This window comes from Bidens hawaiensis, unplaced genomic scaffold (assembly GCF_021521415.1).
Source record: "Bidens hawaiensis isolate Kalapana, Puna unplaced genomic scaffold, B.hawaiensis_p1.1 tig00026235_1, whole genome shotgun sequence".
Taxonomy (NCBI): domain Eukaryota; kingdom Viridiplantae; phylum Streptophyta; class Magnoliopsida; order Asterales; family Asteraceae; genus Bidens; species Bidens hawaiensis.
Window position 1 is genome coordinate 241,930 of NW_027494229.1, and position 24,888 is coordinate 266,817.

Here is a 24,888-nt window from a genome sequence, read left to right on the forward strand (position 1 = left end):
ATAAGTCTCCCCAGACCACTGTTTCTTCCGTGTAAATTTTTATGCGGGTGAAATTTTGGACTAAAGATATATTTTGGGGTTTTTAGAATTTTGAAATGTTGGTAGAAATATCTTCTGTTGTGGTGTGGATAACCATGAAAAGGACAATTTGACTACTTGCAGGCATGTGGACAGGTGATGTGACGTCTGTGTCGGCTGTCACTATACCCGACTGTTCACCTTTTTCGCTTTTTCGGTTTTCCCGCGTGACGTGGCGATTTGTTACTTGACCACTACTTTCTCTTTCTTCTGCCATAACTCTCATCGCATTAACTGCGATGGGTATAAATACATGACTTAACCATATTTTTGAAGTTTTATCGTCTTTGATTTCTCCTTTTCCCTTCATCATTTCTTCTAAAATTTCTGACTCGTTTTTTGATTTCATTCAAAATTGCTCGTTGTTTTCCTTTTACTATTGGCTCCATGGCTAGTGTAAAATAATCGCCAACTCCGAACATTGATACTGTGGAAATGGATTGGAATAAAACCGAATACGAAGAATTGATTCGTACTTATGGCATTCCCCCAGATTGGGGACCGGAATTCCCTATTGCCGGATCTGTTTCCAGTAGGCATCCTGCCGGTAAGATGGTTGTTTATTCTTTTCTCACGAGAATCTTCGGTTTCCGATAACCAAGTTCCTTGTGAAAGTGCATAGTGTCTACGGGGTTCATCTCTCTCAATTACATCCACTCACACTTACACAAATTCGACATTTTGAATTCGTGTGTAAGGCAAACGGGATGGTACCCCGCTCTGACCGGATCCTGGTCTTCTACCGGATGGTCAATCGAGGCGCATGGTTCAGTGGCATTTCGATACCCGAAAGGATTATTGGAACTGAACCTTCCGAGGATGCTGAAGAATGGCAGACCCGATTCGTCTGAATTTCAGTAGATGTAATTCTGGCTGCCATGGTCCGGGGTCCAGCCAATGAGGCGTTGCCAGATATAGTTACAGCTCCCCACGAAAGCCAAGAGTGGTTCCGCCTATTGATATTGAATCATTCTCCGATGCGACCCATTCAGGAGGAAGCGTTAGTGTCATGGGGTATGAGCCGTCTGTGGCCATATCCCGACTTGGAGCCAATCTTCGTGGACATGAACGAATGTAAGCCTTACACATTTTGCTGACTTTTTGTTTTGTAAAACCTCTTTTTGAAATTCCATTGTGTATGTTTCAGGTGAAGTGACTATGTTAAATGCCCTTTTCGATAATAAGGGTTGTCCTAGAAAAAGGATTCGCGATGTGAAGGATCTCTCTGTTCTAGACAGGACTCGGGGACATTTTCCTTTTCTAACCAAGGTGCGCCGGAACCAATAGTCTCGGAAGCTATCTTCCAAACAGGTGCGTACATCCTTAATCCTCGTCCACTTAATACTCTTACTTCTGACGGGATGATCATGATTCTGTCTTCGAGTGACGAATCGTTATCCAGAGAAGAATCTGATTCTGATGTTGCTTCTGAAATCTCATCCGTTGCGCATGCGTTAGTAGAGTTAGAGCGAAAGAGGAAGCTCCAGTTCTCCCGAGCAAGTGATGTGGGCGTAAGCCATGCGGATGCTAAGGGAGGACCAGTAATGAAGAAGCAACCGTCGCACCATCCTAAAAGACTCAGTCTTGCAGAACGTATGAAAGTAATGTCTGGTAAGTCTTCATGAGACTCAGTCTTTCTGAACTCTGTCTCTCTTTTATATTTTCTGTGCCTAAATGTTATTTTTGTTGTTTGTAGAGCCAAGTGGAACTGCTAGTGGGGGTATATCATCTGAGATGCCTTCATTTCCTCGGTCAGAAGAAGAAAAACCACCATCTCCTCCTCCAGAGAAGGAAGAAAACGCACATGTAAGTCCCGAATCTGGATCACTATAGTATGATATCAACCCAAACACGATGTTAGTGCGGAATCCTAACACCGTGATGATTCAAGAACGATGTAGAAGAATAATATAAATATGATGAACACGAAATACTTTGGTTTCAATGCATACGATTCTATTATCAATAAATTATCAAATACATAAACCGATTCACACAGAATATTATGCTCTCTAGATGTGGTGGCTATCAAAGTGTGAGATCTACAGTTCTGCTCAACAACCACTAACCCTAAAATGATTAAACATGCTTTATATAGTTAGCATTTACAAGAGGCCCAATGACCAAGCCCAACTAAGCCCAAACAGAAATCAATATGATTTATGTATTGCTAACCCATGCAAACCGAAATCCCTATGGATTTCGGTATTACATGCTCTAAGCCGTAAATTCCATCTTGTATAATACTGACTCTTCTAGATTATTTCTCTTTTATCTTGATCATGTCATGGTCTTTTGATATGCGTCAGTCTAACCAAATTGTGACCCAACAATCTCCCCATTAGACTGATGCTTTCAAACCTTCAGAATCTTTACTTGAACATGATCAACAACTTCAGCATCTACATCCAATACTCTACCATCCCCCCCCCCCCCCCTTATTGACAGCATCATCCAATTTGAATCTCAAATACTTCATTTGCTTCCGTTGCAAGAAATCAGTCTTGAAAGAACAATCAACTTTGATAGAAATATCAGCCAAATTATTTTGAAAACAATTAAATAAAACAAAATAATATAGACATATTTTTTTTCTGATTTTTAAGATTTTCTTGAAAAAAAACTTGAAATGAGATTATACCAGCTAAACCAACTATAACACAATAACCAATATCATATTTCATTAACTGAAGACAAATTTTAAAAATGATTTCTTAACACATTTGTTTCGACAAGAGTAATCAAGAAGTAAAAATAAAATAAATGAAATAAAATAAAACCAAAAACAACAAATAAAACAAATCTAATCACCCGGCCTTCTTGTAATTTAGCTAATTAGGAATCAAATTTCACTTTTGATAAAAACCCCGGTTGTATATGAAAAGATCCGAACATGGAATCATATTGTTTAAGGTGTTGTCACAAGAATCCATGTTCCGCGTTATTTTGACATAAAGAAACAGGTTGATAGCAGATATAACGAACTTAGCATGATTTTCATTGCATCAGTGATATGAATTAGGCTCAGTTCGGCATAAAGCTTAGATGGATATCACTCATGGACCTGTGATGTCTCCTATCTCTTCTAAAAGCGTATTTGGCTTTCCCCAGATCACCCCAATTTGACTCCAACCTCCTAGTGCTTGATCAAAAGATTTTTATAGATAAACAAACAAGAATTTAAGCTTTAAGGTTGAACGTTAGACTTACAAGCCGTCCAGACTTACAGGCCTTCCATTCAGAGTGTTTAGGACTTACTTGATTGCCCCACCCTTGTATTTCTAGTTTGACCCTTTAAGCTTTTGAAATACGAAATTTTTTTCTTTAATAACACATTAATCAATTCTTTTAATATTTTTTTATTATTATTATTTTATAATTTTTTATTATTAATTTTTTTTAACTTAATGACACAATATATTTGGTGATCAAGGCACTAACGGGCTCGTGTATGACTAGGTAATTACTTTTCTGCCTATCCTTCAGAGAGATGTATATGGAGACATGCACATTTCTTCAAAATGACTCTCCACGGTAAGTTTAGCAAATTTAGTTTTTATCACTTCAACTTTTACGCATCATGGAAAGCTACCATACAAATCAATGACTGTTCTAGAGCCTTTTAAGCTTAATAAATTCACCCGTTAGGCACACAGATTCAATTTATCTATCACTTCCAAAGGTTGGATCAATTTTCATTTGAAAATGTTTTGAAGCTTCTAAAAAACTGTTAACTGAATAATGATATCACTTCTCAACGAATTACAGAAAACAGTTTAAGACTCAGTCTCCCCGGTCACTCTTAGTTCTCAGGTAAATGGCCATCCCGTATGTCCACAAGTGGTTAACGGGACCAAACACATATGTAGATACATGTCCCTCTAGCTTAGAACAACCGACATAGTTTTAAGCGAAAGAATAAAAAACACAACATGTCACAATCGCCCCGGATGCTTTCAGTCTTTAGGTAAATGGCTATCCTGTGAATCTACGAGTAGATGACAGGACGAAACATATACAAGTATATGTCCTTCAAACTTGAGCAGCCGACATAATTTTAAGCGAAAGTGAAAAAAAATAATAAAAGACACACACACACCTTTTTTGAATTTTTTTTTTTAATTTTCTCAACAAAAACACACACACACTTTTTGATTTTTTTTAATTTTCTCCCCCTAAATTTGTGCAAAAATTTTGACCGAAGGGAAAACTTTTATGTATAAATTTAATCTCAAAAAGACTCAATCGTCGAAAAGTAGTATTTAATAATAATATATGATGAAATGTGATAGTCAGCCAATTGATATACTATCATTTCTCATGTACGTTCAATTCATTTTCTCATTTTTTAGAAAGAAAATACATTATACTTGAAAAACTATACGTGAACATATTTTTGTATTTTTTTTTAAATTTAAAATTTTAAAATCTTTTTGATTGATCAATCTTTCATACCAAAGTGATACGGTTACCTTTTATCTTCAATACATCATTTTCCCATTTGTGAGATACTCCCCCTAGAAATAAGCTTGTTTTGAGATTCTGTATCCTTGCGAGTTGAATGTCTAGAACAAACTTTTTAATATGCAATGTATTCCCTGATTTGTTCCTATACACTTAGAGAGCATATTAAAAACGTTCTATCACCCTAAAATCCCGTCCATGCAACAAATAATCCATTTTATGGTTTAAAGATTTAAAAACAATGGATATTTGCCCTGTCATGTGCCTGGAACAGCCCATTTAATAAACAATGAATTTGTGGTTGTTCCTACACACATAGCGGGATCAGTTGAAAATAGGAACCCAAGTCATAAATGTCTTGGGGTTCCCTTGAGCATCAACATATGTGACCTCTTGCCAACTCATATCTTTCCCATCTTTAACAGAATCATTTGTTAATACAGATTCTGTTTGCTGAGTTTTAAGTTTCCAAGTCTGTCTTAGTTTAGTGAAATTTGATAGAACAGACTTTGGAGTGGAGTAATACGAATTCGAATTCTTAGAACTCTCAACACTCTTTGACTTCTAAAAATTTATTTTTCTTTTAATAGTTTCTAAATCATTTGAGTGCAAACAAGTCATATTAACTTTGAATCCTTGAGTACCTATGACCCATTGTACAGATACTCGTGGTTTTATAAAATAAGCATTTTGTTTAACCATTGGATTCGGTTGAAACCTGTTACCATTTACTTGAGAATATTGTCTTCTAACAGCACGCTAGTGACACTCCTTTGCCAAATGCTCACCGTTCCCGCAGACGAAACACTCCTTCATTATTCTTCTAATGTCAACGGAAGCACTTGCCTCATGGAGGAATTCCTTCTTAGGAAAGGTATTTCCATTCTTCTTTCCCCTTGGTGCAGCCTTCTGATTTTGCTTGTAATAGGGAACATATAGACGATGAACACAATTTCTGGCTATATGTCCTGGTGTGCCACAGTGGTAACATGTTTTCCTCTTAATATAAATAGCACCTAATGATTTATCAACACATGGAGATCCGGAAGATCTATAGAGACCATATTGTCCTTGTTGTGTTGATTTCTTATGTGCCTTTCCCTTGTAGCAACAACTCTGTGTATTATTATTAGTACAATTTTGTGTTGTGGTGTCATCTGAGTTTGATGACACGTTAGAATAAGATTCATTTTCGCTAGCCTGAACCCCTTTACTATCAGAAGCAACATCATTTACTATATCTGCACATGAAGTAGAAGCATCAACATTGTTCACACATTTAAAAACAGGATTGATTTTCTCTAGAAGCCTGATCCAACAATTTCATATTGAACCTGTTTACCATACTTCATGTCTTTTACCTTTTCTTCCTGCTCTTTGGTAAGAGAAAGACTAGTATAGTTGTCATTGTATGGTGGGGGTACTTGACTATCCTATACCCTCACATTCGTTTTCTTTTCACCATAATTAATTTTCAATAATTGAATTGACTACATTACTGGAACCCTCGAATTTTTTGAAATCAAGTTCAGCTCTCTCAAATTTAGCATTCAAGTTTAAAATCTCTACTTTGGAGGCTTCCAGTTTAGCGGTTAGTTCAGCAATTTCCTGTTTGGCATCTAGATGGTGACAACATTTTAAGCTAAATTCAGATTTAAGCTTAGAAAAATCCTTTTTATGTGCTTCTATCTTATCTAGAAAGGCTTTTTCATTTTTCTTAAGTTTAAAGTTTTAAGAATTTACTTTCTTCATGTCTCTAATCAAGTTATCATTGTGGAGCTTATATAAATTAATTTTATCAACGCAATCTTGAGAACATAATTGAAAACTTACCTCTGTAGACGAACTCTGAAATACTACTTGTGAGGGAGCAGATTAATTAAGAGTACTTCCAAACATTGAGATGGGTTGTGGGGAATCCATTGAGTAATTAAAGGAATTAATCTGATTTTCCCGCCAAAATTTTTCGATAAAATATGATCGCCAAAATTTTCAAGAAAAATGTCCCACTCAAAAGAAGCGTCTAGGAAAAATTTTGTTCAAGACAAATTTTTCCGACTTTCCCGCCAAAAAATTCACCGAAAATCACCAAAAAAATTTATTTTTGCCAAAATTTTCAAAAATGAATTTTTACTTATAAGGAGTATTCTGGAAAAATTTCGTTCAAAAATAATTTACCCCGACAAATTACTCTTTTTTTTTCTTTTTTATTTATTTTATCGAGAACCCATGACCGATCTCTGTATGACCGAAAACTATGGTTTGTCTGAAACTCTGACCGAGAACTAACATAGACCGAGAACTAGCTAAAAACGTTGACCGAGAACCAAGTATTCTGACCGAGAACTAAGTATTATGGCCGAAAACTAGTGTAGTTGACCGAAAACGATCAAAATGGCAGAGAACTCTTGGTTTTTAAGCCGAAAACTCTTGTTTGTAAAACCAAAGAGGATCAACTTTGGCCGCAAACGGTGAAAATCTGCCGAGAACACCCATGAGCAAGTTTGACCAGGTAATTTTGGTAACAATTAAATCCCTATTTTGGTGGGATTTAAACTGTTTCCAAAGATAAGGCAATCTTTGTGTAAGAATAGCCTCGTCCTTCTTCTCCGATCAACACCACACCGGAAAAACTCGTTTAACACCAAACAAGTCAAAAACTTGAATCTGTTGATATCAAACCTAGCCTTGAAAGGTTCAACCTGGCTCTGATACCACTTGTAAGTCCCGAATCTGGATCACTACAATATGATATCAACCCAAACACGATGTTAGTGCGGAATCCTAACACCGTGATGATTCAAGAACGATGTAGAAGAACAATACATACGATTCTATTATAATTAAATTGTCAAATACATAAACCGGTTCACACAGAATATTATGCTCTCTGGATGAGGTGGCTATCAAAGTGTGAGATCTCTAGTTCTGCTCAACAACCCCTAACCCTAAAATGATTAAACATGCTTTATATAGTTAGCATTTACAAGAGGCCCAATGACCAAGCCCAACTAAGCCCAAACAGAAATCAAGATGATTTCTGTATTGCTAACCCATGCAAACCAAAATCCCTATGGATTTCGGTATTACATGCTCCAAGCCATAAATTCCATCTTGTATAATACTTTGACTCTCGTAGATTATTTCTCTTTTGTATTGATCATGTCATGGTCTTTTGATATGCGTCAGTCTAACCAAATCATGACCCAACAACACCAATACCTCCTCCTCTTATGAGGGGAAGAAGCACCAATACCTCCTCCTCTTGAGAAGGAAAAAGAATCACCAATACCTCCTCCTCCTGAAGGTGAATCATTAACATCTCTTTCCCCGACATTCGCCTCTACTATAGATACTTCCGGTTCAAAGGGGAAGGAGCATGTTACAAATGTTGAAGCTACCCAACGCGCCAGTATTCTTTCCTCCCCACTCTTCGCCTAGATTCTTTGTCTCCCCATCACCATTTCTAACGGGTGAAGGGGAAGCTTCTCATTCCAAACAGTCACCATCGAACTATTATGGAATGAGAAACCCTAGGGAGGACGACCAACTTTACCTCCCTGCATGGACCTTGGTGTGGGGATCGCGTTTTTCGGATCCTAGAGTATGTGCTGGGTATATCAATCAAAGGGTACCTCCTGCTGAACGCGCATTTCAGCGTGGACGACCCCGCTATGAACTCAGTCAGAATTTCTCGTCTGTCTTAGCCAACACCATGGCTAGTGGGCAGGAAATTCTTCGGGAGTGGAGGTCTATAGGGTAAAGGTGGGGAGAAATGACCCGTGCTACTAATGTAGCCAAAAATGAAGCCGATGAGCAACGCTTGGCAGCCAACACTGCCAAGTGGAAATTGACTAATGCTGAGATCGCTCTGAGGATTGAGAAGGACAGGCATGTTGTTGCGGCTCAAAAATGGAAAGAGTCATGTGATAAACAAAATACCATCCTTCAAGCTGCACGGGACGAGGCCCAGAGGAAGAAGGAGGATTTGGTTAAGGCGCTTGATGCCAAGTCAGCCCTTGAGGCCCAAGTGACCCGCCAAGGTACCATTATTCAGGACCTTGAAGCGGATTCTAAGTTACAGAAGGAGCGGGCTGAACTCATGGAGAAGAGATCCGTTGATATGCAAGTCGCCTACGATTCGCTCCTTCTAGCACGTGATGGAGAGGAAGCCCGTGCTACCAAGCATCTAGAAGATAATCAGAAAATGTCTTATGGGCTCCGCGATCTTTGGAAAAGAGCGATGCGGGCTGAAAAGGACTGACATTGGCTTTTACACAAAGGTTTAACCTCAGTATGCTATCTCTCTCTTCTTTTATTCTTTCTTTCTGATTTTTAATCATGCCATCCATATATTACGAATGTTTTCCTGATAGGTCATCAACCATATTAAAGAAGGACCTGAATTGACGGATAGCTTTGCCTTTCTGCTCTCTGCCTCTTCCCAATCTGGCCGTCTAATCAGTTTTAACGAAGGGTTGGAGTATGCGCGGGCTAACCGTCCTGTTGAAGAGCACCCGCTGCATGGACTTGACGTCGCTCAGGAGGATAACATGCGTATAAATGAGTACGACAATCTTCCGTTCCCTCTATAAGGCGTGCTTCCAGAATTTGCAGTGGCGGGTGATGGTGTGAATCGCCTAAGGGAATATTTGGAAAAGAATCCGAAGACACTCCGCCAACGCCTCATTCCTCGTCGAAGCCTAATTCACCATCCTCTGAAGCCAAGGATTCTGTGAATCGCCTAAGGGAATATTTGGAAAAGAATCCGAAGACACTCCGCCAACGCCTCATTCCTCGTCGAAGCCTAATTCACCATCCTCTGAAGCCAAGGATTCTAAGGACTCGTCCGCCCCAGATTCCTAGGATAGGCTAATTTTGTATCTTTTGTAACTCTATCTTGACTTTGTAAGCATCTTTGTTAATATGAATAAAAGAAACCTTTCGTCTCTTATTTCTTTTTGTCATATATTGGTATATTGGATCCAAGATATTATCCTTAGATATTTTTGGGCTTACAAGTGGGAATGAAGAGATGACGTGGCATAAAATCAGTGATGGGACGGTTGAAGTGACGCGTACGGCAGCTTTCTTGCGTTCTTTTTACTTTTCATTTTTTCCCGCTTGACATGTCGTCCTCCAATTGACCATAATTTCTCTCTCCACTGGCAACCTTTACCATCGCATTAATTGCGATGTGTATAAATAGGGTTACCCTCACCTAATCTCATTCTTATCCTTTCTAAATTCTTTTCTTCCTTGAACTTCAATTGTTACGTTTGTATACCCATTAGATTAATGGCTAAGGATAAGAAAACAGTTCGTCTATTGATGACGTGGTGTTTAGTTGGAGAAAACGAGACTTTGAGGACATTGTCAATGTTTTTTGGTTTGGCACCAGAATGGGAGCCGGATTACTCCGTCGCTAGATCCATCGATTCGCAACCTCCGGCGAAGAAGATGGTCGTATATGCGGAAGACTTCACCACTGGGAATCTCCGATTTCCATTGACAAAGATCGTTGGGACTATCCTGACGGCGTATGGGATTCATTTATCCCAGATCCCTCCGTTTGGGCTTATGAGGATTCGACACTTCGAATTCTGTTGCCAAGCCCACAACGTAGCGCCTACAGTTGGCAAGTTTGCGTTTTTTATAAAATATCCAGTCGAGGTGGATGGTACAATTGGGCTACGACCGGGAAAAATACTATTGGTACTGAATAGTATCGTAGTTTACACTAGTGAAAGCCAAAGTTCTTTTGGATTAGGAAAGATTTCATTCCATTTTACATGACCTATCGCAGATCCGATGAAAATCTGCCGGAAGTCCGTGCTACTACTAAGGTGGACCAACCGTGGTTCACGAAACTGACCAAAACTCCAACTCCCATGCGTGAAATACATGAAGGAGCATTCGTCTGTGCCAGCATGAGTCGTCTATGGCCTTTCCTGGACTTGGAACCATACTATGAAAATTCTGATAGATGTACGTTTTCCTCCATTTGTTGAAAATCCGATGAAGTATTAACTTGTTTTGCTTATGCAGGTGAGGGATCCTTCTTTAGCACACTGCTGGATCATGTGGGAGGACTTATGGTGCGCCGCCCCATAGATCCTAAGGATCCGCCTTTCCTAGAACGCACCCACAACAATTTTTTGTTCTTTGTTGTTTTACGTCTGGAACCTATAGTTTCGGAGGCGATGTTTGTGAAAGGTGAGGAATTGCTTGCCAAAGGTGAGGGAGTTCTAAAACCTCGTCCCTTAACTGCACTCACTTCAAGCGGGGTGATAGTGCTTCCTTCCTCTAGTGAGGAGTCATCGCCTCATGAAGAAGGAGAGTTATCTGTTGATACTACTGTTGCCAAAGTATCAATCGTGCAATTGCAGGTCTGACCCACAAGAGAAAACAAAACCCATCCACCAGCAAGGCTACAGATGTGGAGAAAGATATTGATGAAGACGTTGGTAGTGGTGATAAACACCAAGTTGGTAATGCGGATGCCTCTAACCCAACTGAGAAGGGTAAGTCTCCACTACCCCATTTGTTGTTCCGAAAAAACGTAAGAGGATGAATTGGAGGATCACCTCACTCAAATTGCCTCGACTGAGGTTATTCCAGGTACCCTTGTTGATGCCTTTGTGTTTTCAGTTATATCTTTTTAAGTGAAACGTTTTAGTAATGAAAAAATGTGTTTCACAGATCTTGTTGAGAAGCACCCCGAAGGTCCCGTCGAACAGAAGGGGACAACGCCACCTACTTCTCCACCCCGATCGCCACCAAAGAGTGTCCCCGATCCCATCGCCATAGAGGGTACTCCTCCAAGCCAAGGAAAGAAGAAGGATTTTTCAACTCTCTTCAAAGGATCCATTTTCTCCTCGCTTCCTGATTCTCCTCCTGACTTTGCAAACTAGGAAGGACCAAGTGCAATTGCCAGTGGTCCTCAAGCGTCTTCATCAAAACTTCATGAGGATCCCATAGAGGACCGTCTGCATTGGTCTGTTAACCCAAAATTAATGTTCAACGAAACTGACATTTTCCATGAGTACCTCCAACAGGGAATTCCTGCGGCGGAGAGGGAGCGTCAGCGCAAACGTCCTCGGTTTGAACTTGCCAACTCATACTCTTACACTCTAGCTAATGTCGTCTCCACGAGTCAAGAATATATCGAGACTGGCTAACCATGAGTGATTCATATTCGGATCTGGAAGCCGAGGCGGTTAAGGCGTGAAAAGAGGCGGAAGAGGCTAAGAAAGAGGCGGAGGATCAACGCCTAGCTGCTAGTACTACTAGATGGCAGTTGTCTGATGCCAATAAGGCGCTGGAAGCGGAGACGGCACGTCGCACCATTGCTGAGGAACAGAAAACTGTCCTACAACAGTAGGTAGACGACCACGATGGTCTTATTTCTTCCTACATGGAAGAAATAAGAACTTTGAAGGCCAAAGCATCTGCCAAAGATGAAAGCCTTACTGCTCTTGCTTCAAAAAACCGATAGCAAGCCTTGGAATGTGCTGGGCACAAGATGGATCTTGTCTGAGCCAAGGCGGATAAGGAATGGTTGATGGCTGAAGGAATTCCCCAGGTAGCTTTTTCTTCTTCTAATTCCCTTACATGAGATATATATACCTCAATTGTTTTCTAAAACTTCCTATTTACAAGTCATCAAGCATGTTCAAGAAGGTGACGAACTTGAGAATTGCTTTACCACATTACTTATTGCCTCTTCTCAGGCTGGTCGTCAAACGGGATTCCACGAGGGCCTTCAATTTGCCGAAGTGAAGAAACCTCTCGAGGAGTTTCCCTTATACAGCCAAGATACTGCCAAGACCCTTTTCTGAGAAGACGAATGTTTTTGACGATTTGAAGTTCCTTATTGAAGACAAAATAATAGAACTTGCTAGAAAAGAAGACGGAATAGATCAACTGAAAGCCTTGCTAGCAGCTGATCAAGAAGACCAAGAAGATGCGGAAGATAAAGACGAAGATGTTGCATTGTAGTTGTATATTTTTGTAAACTGCATGTATTCGTCTTTCTTGTAATCATCATAAAATCTTGTAATCCCGTTTGAACATAAATAAGAAGTTGTTTCATCCGGCACACTTAGTTTTATTTTTCATAATATAAGTGTTTGTAGGATCTTCTTACTTGTCAATAAAGGATTACATTATGCTCAGTGTAAGAACATATGAGTCACATCTGATATACGGACCAGAAAATGTATGTTAAATAAAACTAAAATGTAGGTTTAATAAAGCTTTCCATAAAAAAGGGCGCAAGCCAGACTGAATTACAAGCAATGACATTAGATTTCTTTCTACTAGTCTATTAGGCACGCAAGCCAAAATAAAAAGTAAATAGCAAGTCTTGCTAGATGTAACACTTCTTCACTGTGCCACATTCCATGTTCTGGGGATCTCAGACTCGTCTAGTTTTTCCAACTTGTAGGCACCCTTTGATAGTACTTCTTTAACTTTGTAAGGGCCTTCCCAGGTTGGGGCCAACTTGCCCGAAGGCTCTTGACCAGATGCTTCATTGTTACGGCAGACGAAGTCTCCCGCATCAAAAGTACACTTATGGACCCGCGAGTCATAATATTTTTGCTGTTGGCGTTTATAGTTATGCTCGCAGATCAGTGCTAGTTCCTTCCTTTCTTCGAGGAGGTCTAGATTCATCCGCAATTCTTTGTCATTATCATTGATCATCAAAATTCATGCGGATGGGACCCAGATTTCAGCCGGGATCATGGCTATAGCGCCGTAGGTTAAACTGAACGGCGTTTCAGAATTACTTGAATTCTTCTGAGTCCGAAAGGCCCAAAGTATATGGGGTAGTTCATCGACCCAGCCTGTTCGTTTAGTACCCAATCTTGCTTTAATCCCTTCTTTGATTGTTCGGTTGGTCCGTTCGACCTGACCATTAGCCTACAAATGAGCTACAAGTGTGAAAATCTGGGCGACTTAAAGCTCTTTCGGCCACTATTGCAACCCGTTATCCGCAAACTGGTTCCCGTTGTCACTCACAAGTTCTTGCGGAATGCCAAATCGACAGATAATGAATTCCCAAATGAATTGTTTGACACTTGACGCCGTAATGGATGCGACTGGTTTGGCTTCCACCCACTTTGTGAAGTAATCAACTTCCACAATTAAAAAATTGACATGTCGCTTCTGGGAAGGGTCCCATAATGTCAATAGCCTGTTTTTGGAATGGCCAGGCAGACGTTACCGGAACCAATTCATTCTTCGGGCGCAGCGTATTGGGAGCATGACGTTGACAAGAATCGCATTTCCTGATTTCTTATACAACATCCATATGCATCCCTGGCCAGTAGTACCCGGCATTCATGAGTTTCTCTACGACCATTCTCGGGCCCGCGTGAAGACCACAAATGCCTTCATGAACTTCCCTAATCAAGTAATTCGTGTCCTCGGCGTCCACACACCTCACCATATTTTCTTCGTTGAGCTGCTCAAAGCACTGTTCGTACATTATGTATGACGTACTGCCAGTATCAAAGAAAACATACTGCGAACGATAATGACCAAAAAGGGTGGTGATTATCAAAGGATTCTTGTTGCAAGGGCCTCCTTTAACCCATGGAAAAATCACAAGTTCATTCTTCCATTCCTCATCAAGAAATTTTCTCCTCTTCCCACCAACTTTATGTCCGCCTTGGATCATGTGAACATTCAGGTCTTTAACTTGTTTTTTAGACGGGCCCTGGTTATCTCGCGAAGGAGCTTTACTAGTCCCTGGTTTTGCATTTTTGACCAAATATCCAAGTTTTCCAGATTTCACTGCTGCTTCGATCTCATTTTTCAAAGCTAGGCATTCGTTCGTGTTATGCCCTATGTCATCATGAAACAAACAATGTTTTTAGCATCAAGAAAGGATCTCCTCGTGAGTGGTTGAGGTTTCCTGAAATTCACGTTTTCAGTAGTAAGAATTTCTGAAGGTTTTTCGACAGTGGAGTCCAATTGTTGGTGACTCGTGCTGAAGAATTTGCATTGTTCTTGTTTCCTATCAAAGACCTGGCATCGAATGGTATTGATGCCTCCGCAGACGGCTGGAGTCTAGACCAAATTGTTCCTTTTGCCTGCTTGTTCGGCCGCGGAGTCTGGAATTCCACCTTTAGGTTCTGCTTTCGACTATCAGTAGCCAAAGTATTTTGAGTCCTTGCGAACAGCTTTGCCACAGACATAATTTCATCCCAAGACGTGGGCATTCCATCTCTACCGGTTAGAGTCCAAATCAATTCATCGCTCCTCACATTTTTGCGGAAAGCTCCCCGCAACATGTCTTCACTCACTCCGCCAATATTGAGACTCTCATTGTTAAACCGGGTAATGAAGTCTTCAATAGACTCATTATTCCGTCTAACCACGTCTAATATTTCGGACGGATCACGAGTGCGTTTTTCTGCTGACTGAAGTGTTGGGAGAATTTAGCAACAAAGTCATCCCAACTCTTGATTTGCCCGTCTGGCAACTTCTAAAACCATTCACGTGCTGCCCCGGTGAATGTTAAAGCAAACATGTGGCACCAATAGGGAAGAGTCCAACCGCTGACTCCTCCCACAGCCACAAAATTCAACAGGTGATCACTAGGATCAGTCATCCCGTTGTATTTTCCCACAGATGTTGGAATTTTTGCATTGACCGGGAACGGGGCTGTTGCAATGCGTGCAATGAATTTCGATATTTCAGAGAAAGCTGTCGGATGATAAAGCTTAGTGAAGTCTTCCTCAGCATCGCTATGATAACCCGCCTGGCGAACTATTGCCTGCGGACGACTAGTTCCTTCTTGCATATGAAGCCTGCTATCACCACTGTAATAACTGATATCACCTGGATGATATGACGAATCGTAGCTGTCATATTCTTCTTGGTGGGAGGACCATACGAGGACGGTCATGCCTTCTCCAAACTTCTCTAGGGTCTCTCTCCGTCTGAACACTGTGACGGATCTGACTCCTCCTCACCGTTGCAGAAGGAAAAGGAGATCTCTTGGGAGATTCATCATAAGTCAGAGTACGAGCATAGAGTCGCTCTTCACACACCCTACGCTCGTACTCAGCTACAACATTTTCTTTCTGAATACGGAACCACTCATCGGGAGATAAGGGTCCAATAGCTCTGGAGCTACGATGATGAGTTCTCACCGGTTCAGAATCGTCGGAGTCATCTTCTAGACCTAATTTTGTATGAGTCCGGCGAGTTTCCCTTGTGATTCGCCCCAGATTGCCAGGATTAGAACCTCCCGGCGCCGTGACGTGTCCTGGGTCAATTGGAGTAGGACCTCCTGGTGCTGTAACACGCTCTAGGGTACCTAAAGTACCTAGGGTAAAGCCATCAGGTGTTACATCATCAATAGTTCGTGAAACAGCTGCAGGAGTTTCCGTCGGCCCTTCGAGAAATTGACTCATATCGTGCGAACCAACAAAAACAAGAGATTATCACAGTTCTAACACAAGCACGGATGGCGCCAATGAAGAAACACGGGTCTACTCCCCTTAACGGGTCCTAGATCCAATGAGTCCACAGGGTAGGATACAACAACAACCAACAATGATATGAGCTCAATCTCCCAAAGTCTAGTGACAGAAACCTGCAAAATATACACCGTGAGCTCGTTACGGGAAGGACATGAGGGGGGTCTTCCCATAACCACCCTCCGGCGTGAGAATAAGTACAGTTCTGATAGAGAGAAAGTACTTAAGTATTTAGAGTAGACAGTGGGAAATGAATGAATACCTCATGGAGATTGAGAGGGTATTTATAGCCAAGTGTGGGAATGTGATTGGGCCAGCTGTCCCGTTCTAGAATATCTCTTGTAACCGACTAGACACGTGCCCTCATGTAATAGGTTGAGCTATACGTCCCATGTGTATGGTTATAACAACCTGGACACGTGTCTCTTTGTGATGGGGACGAGATAACCCTGGCCATGTGCACGGTTATAAAAACCTAGCCAGCTATCCGTCATTTATTGGTTGAGGGGTCACGTATTCTCCGAGAAATGATCTTGGTAATTCTTCTAGAAGGTAATTAGTTAATTACACATGTCCTGTGACATTGCCTTCCAGCCATCCTAGTGGGTGAATATGCCACTCTGCGGATGACTTCTAAGGGTGCTTGGATGCTTCCGCGCATGGTCTCTAGGACGTACCGTTGTTCTTCCTTTAATAAGTTATGCGGGTGGCATATGAGGGGCTTCCCTCTGATCCGCGGGCGATACTTAAAGGTATTTGGGTCCTTTTGATACCCTCCCTCTATATTTATAAAAACTTCACAAAGGTTTTATTAAAAAAAAAACTTTTTGAAAGAATCATGTTTGTAAAAAAATCTTAATTTATATGTCCAGCTTTAGGTCTTACCAGGTTAGTTTATAATCTCTCCTTTCACAAGTTATCTGTGCTCCTAATTTGAGTCTTGATTAACCTTGTGTCCATCTAGATTTGGATAATTATTTTTGGATTTCATGCTTGAACTTACTAATTACTACTCTTTTCGTCCCATTATAAGTGTTCAGTTTTAAAAAACACAAAATTTAAGGTGAATTGAATGATTACTTTTTTTTCCTTACCAAATGACAATAATGTCATTGAAATGTGAGTCCATCAATATTATTTACTAATATTAGTTGTGTGTGTTTAAGGGTAAATTTGGAAATTGGCTAATAAAATTTGAAAGTGGGCACTTGTAATGGACAAATAAAAAAATGTGGACACTTATAATGGGACGGGTGGAATATAACTAGGGTTAAAGATAATTTATTAAGGTAATGTCTGATATGTAGATATGGTAGGCAGAAATGCGGTATAGAATGAACCATTGTAAGAGAATGATAAAAGATGGTGTTTTGTTGGTCAATGAAACATAATCGTCTGCTAAACAAAAAATCGCATTCCCTCTAAGCCAATGACGGATCTTGAATATGTAGTATGGACATGCCGAAATTTACGAGACCCTTTTTTCCTACTTCTAAGTTTTGGATCGGCAGTCCAGTTCAGGGCCAAACCCTATGAAACATGTATCACAACAATTGACAAACTAATCGTTTAGATAGAATTAAACATAAAGGGACTGATTGTTCAACAATACCCAACATCAATGATCATAGATTGTCAAATACAAGTACAACAGTTCTAAACATGAGAAAAACTAAAAAAGTTACAATACTCTACACCCGTGGTGACTCGAATACACTAGCCGGATTAATGCCCCATGACTCCATCACGTGCTCGTACAAGTAAAATTTAGCAGCACTTATGTCCCACGACTTGTAACACAATAAACACGTATGAAGTATTATTATTCGTACAACAAACCAAATAAAAACTATACAATATTTATACCCCCACCATCAGCTATCCGTCGAGTATACCCAGAACCAATTGAGAAAAAAAACACAAATCGAAACCCGTTTAATTTATACTATACAGGACAGGCTCGCGGATTTGGCGCGTCAAACCCATTTCATGTACTCCCGAGTGTTGTGAAAATCATGACTAATCGTCGATTAATCCCCCATTAATCGATCGACCCACCCCATTAATTAGTTTTGGGTTAATTGGTTAATTAATCAGTCAATGGTTAAATCCAGCTAAAATCATGATTAATCAAACTTAGTCGACGTTTTCTGGCGAGTTTCCGCTCAAAGTCGATGGTTTTCAATAAGTTTCAGACCAAAATCAACGGTTTCGAACGAGATTTTGGCCTGGTAGTATATATAAAATTTAAAGTTATACACTACGTTAAAGTCCGTCCCGATCCGATCCGAACCAATTAATGATGATTATCGTTAAACCGCACAACCCAGATACGACTTTTACAAGGTTGCACACCCCCTACTTGGAAACACAATGTTAATTTTGGAGAAAGAAATAATAATAATAATAATAATAATAATAATAATAATAATCGTATTTGTGAAATCAATTGGAGAGAGAGAGAGAGAGAGAGAGAGAGAGAGAGATATGGTGGCGATATCGGTGTACAAAGGGAACCTCCACCGTGCAGGCGACAGTCCACGTGAATGGGTGATGCCTACCCGCAAGATCTCTCTTAAGGATTTCAAAACCCTCCTCCACCGACGCTCCAGGGCACTCCAACAACCCACCACTTCCTCACACCCTCACCATCATGCCCTTCAACCGAAGGTAGCTATCTTATTATTATTATTATTATTTCTCAATTAGGGCTTTTTCTTCAACTTTACTCATCCCCTAGAATTAAACCATTCTATTATTATTATTATTCTTTTGCAGCCCCCTATGGACGACGATTCTTTAGTTGACAAAGAAAAAAGGAAGAAAGAAGTTGAAGACAAGTTGCAGATCCTGAAAGATAGAAAGCATAAACTGGTACAAGTGCTCAAACAGGTGATGACTTTGCAAATTACAATCCCATGTTCATTTACAGTCATTCATAATCACCGCTCTTATTATGTTGATGATAGATTTTAAATGCCGAAGAAGAGCTGCGAAGAAGAAGTAATAATGTGCAGGGTCGCCCGTCTGTATCCCTGCAGGTGGATGTGACGGCAAATGACTCTGCTTCAATGAGTAGGCATGCCACTCCCCGACCTGGTTCAGAAGGCGGAGCAGATGCTGATGACATTTCAAATCCTAATTTGCATTCTCGCCATATGGCCAGGATGAGCAGCATGTCGCCGTCTTCAGAGTCTCTTCCTAGGAGGGCCCCATTCAGCATGGTAAGACATTAGTAACTAGTTCAACTTGTGTTATATTTCCTTTGCCTCTGCTGTTTTTGCTAGTATGTTTTAGTTGGAACATCTGGTAGAGAAGCGGACACATCGATACAACACTTTTAGATCAGTTACAGTTTCTTTGATGGAACCAGGTGCTTTTTAGCTGTAATTTATCTTTCTGCAGTGGTTGCTAGCCACCAGTAGATACAGTTGAGGGATATTTTAGATTTACAGAAAAATGAAGGTGATAATGATTAATGGGCTGTGAGCATTTTTTTTCTTTTTTTTGTTCTGGTATTTATACATCTTGTAGATGAATTAACAGCAAAATTAAAGATTTGTTTGATTCACAAAGGAAAGAAACACCAGTCAACCTTTGGCTTCACAAATTGAGCCCAGAATCAAACAAAAGATAAAAACGCAGAACACAAGATTTGATCAGAACTTGATCGGTCCTCTTTATTAACGTAAATAAACCGAAAAATAGACTTCAACCAAATACTAAGGGGGTATTTGTGATTCCTTGTTTTACCTTCTAACTTTTTCCCAAAAGTTAATAAGTCACGATATTGTGACTTATTAACTTATCCCCTCAAAATAAGTCACACTACCAAACACCTTTTAACTTTTCCAAAAGTTAATAAGTTATAAGTAGCCTAAAATAAGCAATCCCAAACACCATGTGAATGTTGACCCATTATGTAAGACTTAAAAACCTAATCATAATTGAATTCTAATCCTAACAAATAGAGAAACTAAACAACCCATAATTATCTTGACCCATTAAGATAACATAAACCAAATAAATAAGCCTTAAAACTCTTACCTGTGTATCCCTAACTAATAATTAAATAAACCACTAAAAGATGCAAATGCCCTGGAACTCTTTAATCCATTGCTTAGTTTCACAGACCCTTGCACGCCAAGTCTTGAACCTGTTTACTTTTCACACGACACACGTGAATTAAGCGATCAAGTCCAACAAAGTGACTTAACGACTTTCTACAATATTAGAAGAGAGAATGGTCTTTTTTCTTTAGTTAGTTATTAGTGATTACTAGATTAGTTGAGAGACCGTGTTTTTTAACGTATTCATTAATTAATATTATTTTACTCTTGATTAAATCATGATTCATCAATAAGGTAAGTCTTTTTTATCCTTTTATTCAAACAACACTGGTCGAAGTCGTCACTCAAAGTATTGTTTAGTTTTTAAAAGATTTATGTATGAAAAGATATCCCCAGTTTTACATTTTAGGTTTATAAGGTGTTTTTTGAGTTAATTCTTCATAAATAATGTCTTGTATAAGCAGCCGTTTAGTGTTTCCTGAACAAAAATCCTACGCGTTTAGAACTGATTATTTTCAAGCGGCTACACTAGTAAATTGTCTTTTTAAGTCTAAACCACATTGTTTTATTTCGTGGTTTTTGTTGGTTGAATGTCGTTTGGATTTTGAAGAGAAAAGGTTTAAGACAAATAAAATTGATTTTTGATCGATTCTAATATTAATGAAAGCGTTTATGGTTTAAGATGCAGGTACCAAACTCGTCACGAGGGATAGTTGCAAGTAGTCCATCACGGTTTGCTCCTACGTCAAATGGTCAAGCAAGTGTATCTGTTACAGGAACAAACTATGTCGCCTCGTCTCCTTCACCTTCCCCATCACCTTCACCAGCCGGATCAGGTGGCACCTCGGTCTTCAGGGATGCTGCTATTGCCAGTCCGTGGAACTAGACTACTAATCCTTTACTATTACGTCGATCTTTCTATATAACTCGCTGTCTAAGCTTTGTATATGTACACGTTTACATGTTTTGTGTTTAGGATATGAAGACATCAATCTGTTTTTTTTCTCTACAACTCTATTTTGGTTTACTGCAAGAACCCCACATATATACTTGTTGCTATAATTAAAAATACCGAATGTAAAATTGATTATGCGGTTCTTGTGACTTTCTGCTTAGCTTTGTATCATCAGGGTGTGTTTACGTTTATCTTGTACTTTATAGCAGTTTTTTAAAACCAGTTCAAATCGGCCAGTTGAACCGGTTAAAACGGATTTCGCACAGTAGGCCGGTATTTTAAGTCTGGTAATTTTGACCGGTTTGTTAGAATATCGTACCAGCGTTTTTTTGTCTAAAATACCGGTTTTACAGGCAAACTGGTTTTAAGCCTGATAAATTTTTTATATCTGCGACCCATATTTTTTCAAATTACTTTTAACCCAACAATTAACATTCAAACGTGTAAACTTTAGAACTATTTTTTTAAAATTGAGTGTTTTTGCATTATTTTTTTAGTATGGATTAGCTTTTGAATTATTTTTTTGTTATAGGAATCATTTAGTTTTGGGTTATCTTTGGAATGAAAATTATAAGGTAACTATTCAATCGGTTGAACCTTCCGGTATAACCCGGTTCAACAGGTTATACCATTTTTTAGCTTAATCAAGTACAAGTAAAATACTGGTTTTTAAAACATTGTTTTATAGTTTATAAGATTGACAATGACATTTGGTCAACCAACATAAAATTGAAAAGAAATTTTGATGTCTGAGTTGCTTGGAAAAGATAGCCCTTAGGATAATGGAAAATTTCCAAAATAGCCCTTCTAATGAGAGAGAATTCTCGAGATGGCCCGCTAGATTTCAAATTTCTATTATAGCTCTCGAAATCCGTCTTTCACGTGACATTGGGAAATTCTCCGTGACTTTTCAAAGACCAATCATAATCTGCCACTTGTCAATGCTTCCCACCTACCACGCGACTTTTCTGGTCAAATCCGTCTTAAACGTTCATTTTCACATCAAATCTTACCTGATGAAAGCCATTTTTAACGTGATGTTTCAAACGGTTTCCGTCTTCCACGTGAGTTTTCAAAATTGTGGTTTTTTGAGTTTTTTTGAAATTCCTCTCCAAAGATGAATTTCAAATGAATTTCGTCTTTTAAAAAAATTATATTCATCATCTTATTCATAAACTCCCACCATTTCGTCCGCCACCTAATGCTACCGGCAATGTTGCAAAAGTCGTTAGGCGGTCCCTAGGCGGCCGACCCCCTTGGAGGGAGTACTCGGAGAGTACTCGGACACGATAAATATAAAGAAAAATAATTTTTTGGGTAAAATATATATTTCAAATATCATAAGTTTACTAATATTTATAACAAAATAAGTGAATATCAATATAAATAAGGGAAATACATTTTTAAATACAAAATTATTCTAAAAAATGTTAATCATTAATTAAAAAAATGGTATTCGTTCTTTAATATTATAGAAATACGAATTATGTTGTATTTTTAAGTCAAAATAGGACCAAGTTAACCAACTAGATGTATTTTTGGCTGATGTGACCACCTTTGAACAATTTTTAGTAACTAGGCGGACTTAAAGAAACTCCCCTCGGCACCATACCTTGGAGCGAGTACTCAGAGAGTACTCGGCTTATAAAGCTACTTTTACAACATTGGCTACCGGACGCAACCACCACCAACATATTGATACTCTCAAACCAAACCCTCGTCATCTTCTTCATCTTTTTTACTATTTTGCAATTGCATATAACAGTATATATATATATATATATATGAAAACCAGTAGAATCTCTGTCATTGTTTCCATTTACACGCAACATCTATACAATATTATAAATGATTCACTCAACATTTGTCAATATTATTTTTGTGTTGGTGGATATGAATATTATTATAGGTTGGAATAACATCTCCTAGTAAGTTAAGGATGACGCTGACTGGACAAAAGAAAAAAGATGCAGCAAGAACATCTCCTTGTAAAGTTCAACAAGAGACAAAGTTTGTTAATAACAGTTTATTAGCTTCAGATTCTAATCAAGAATAAGGTTTTTGTGAAGATTATGAAAAACAAAAGGAAAATAGAAGTAGATAATGAACATTAGTTGAAAATCATCTTGGTAGTTGCGTTTTAATCGAAATATGTTTCGGAGTTGAAATCCAAAGATGAATTTCAAAAAAAAACTCAAAAAACAATTTTTTTGAAAACACACGTGGAAGACGGAGACCATTTGAAACATCACGTTAATGATGGTTTTCATCAGGTAAGATTTGATGTGAAATCCAACGTGTAAGATGGATTTGACCTGAAAAGTCGCGTGGCAGGTGGGAAACATTGACAACTGCCAGATTATGATTGGTTCTTGAAAAGTCACGGGGAATTTCCCAATATTAAGTGGAAGACAGATTTCGAGGGCTATAGTGGAAATTTTAAATCTGGCGGGTCATTTTAAGAATTTTCTCTCCTCAAAAGGGCTATTTTAGGAATTTTTTCTAGGATAAATTATATTCTATGTTTTTGGTTAATATATAATAATAATCCATGTGTTTTCAAATTGGTTTCCTTCACTCATATATATATACATTAGCTTTTGAACTCGTGTATTATACGGGATTTACCAAACAATAAAAATAAATTAGATCTGTTATTTCAATTGTGAATCTCAAAATACTTATAAATTAATTTAATGTAGATTTAATTGAAAAAAACAAACGGGTGGTTAACAAAAAAAGTACTAAAATAGCATGGTTTTAATGAAAACGTCAGGTGATGATTTGCAAGAAATTAAAAAAAAAGTACTAAAGTTGCGTAATTGGTCAAACCTCAAGTAAGAAAACGAAACTTTTTTCAATAATGAATAAAATTCACACTATGTTATAACCCACTTGACAAAATGGTTTTGACCCATGACCCATGAATAACTAGAATGAACGAGATTATATATTGGGAATTAGGAGAAATATAGGCTTGACACCTAAGCTTTAACATTTTCTTTTATTAGTATTGTGAGATTAAATATTGTATGGTACGTTTTATAATTCAACTTAGTAAGGATGATAATATTTGACTAAGGCCATTGTTAGTAGTGACTGATGGAAATCAAAAAACATGTACGTTAGTTTTGGTTGTTTTAATAATAACTAGTTGTACATTTGTTGGTTGTTTTTTTCTGTTTAGCTAGACGATTGCGCCGGTGTACCTTCGTTTCAATTGTTTCTCTATTTATCTAGGCAGTGGGTATGATTTGTTAATTGTTACAAAAGTTTCTTCCATTTATGGTGCTACGTTTAGCTAGGCAATTTGGTGTACGTTTAACACCAACACTTATCGTCTATCACCCACCTTGCAACAATCTCACCGGTCACACGATTCAACCACATATAAAACATAGTACGTTATAATAACTTTACCATCAAACCACCTTACTTTTCTATTACTTGATTTGGTAAGAAATCTATAAATACAAAAATCTGTTTTTATTTAAAATATACCTATTTAAAAAAACTAAACAAAAAAAACTAAAAAACCAGTTGTGAGTAGAATAGAACTCGCGACATGCTATAAACTACATTACTACACTACCACCAAAACAACTTTCATTTTTGTTACTTTTGTTGCTTTAAAATATTAAATAGTAAAACAGGTTTCAAAATATATAAAAAAAACAAAAAAAAAACTTAGTGGCAGTCGCTGATTGGACCTCCCCAAGATCCCTGTAGCAACTTAGGTTTCCTTTAATATATAATATAATATGTGGTATACCGATGTTGTCAAATTTGTTGTGTGATTGGGGTGGGGCCGGAAAGTTAAAAAGTA

General features: G+C 38.6%; 1 protein-coding gene across 1 annotated transcript; it reads left to right on the top strand.

Moving 5' to 3' along the window:
• The first annotated feature begins 18,524 nt into the window (after positions 1-18,524).
• LOC143573191 (uncharacterized) lies at positions 18,525-21,258 on the top strand. The gene is made up of 4 exons (XM_077058132.1): positions 18,525-18,707; positions 18,816-18,929; positions 19,007-19,261; positions 20,796-21,258. The coding sequence occupies exons 1-4, from the start codon at positions 18,525-18,527 to the stop codon at positions 20,991-20,993; spliced, it is 750 nt and encodes a 249-aa protein (XP_076914247.1). The 3' UTR covers positions 20,994-21,258.
• The last annotated feature ends 3,630 nt before the right edge of the window (positions 21,259-24,888 follow it).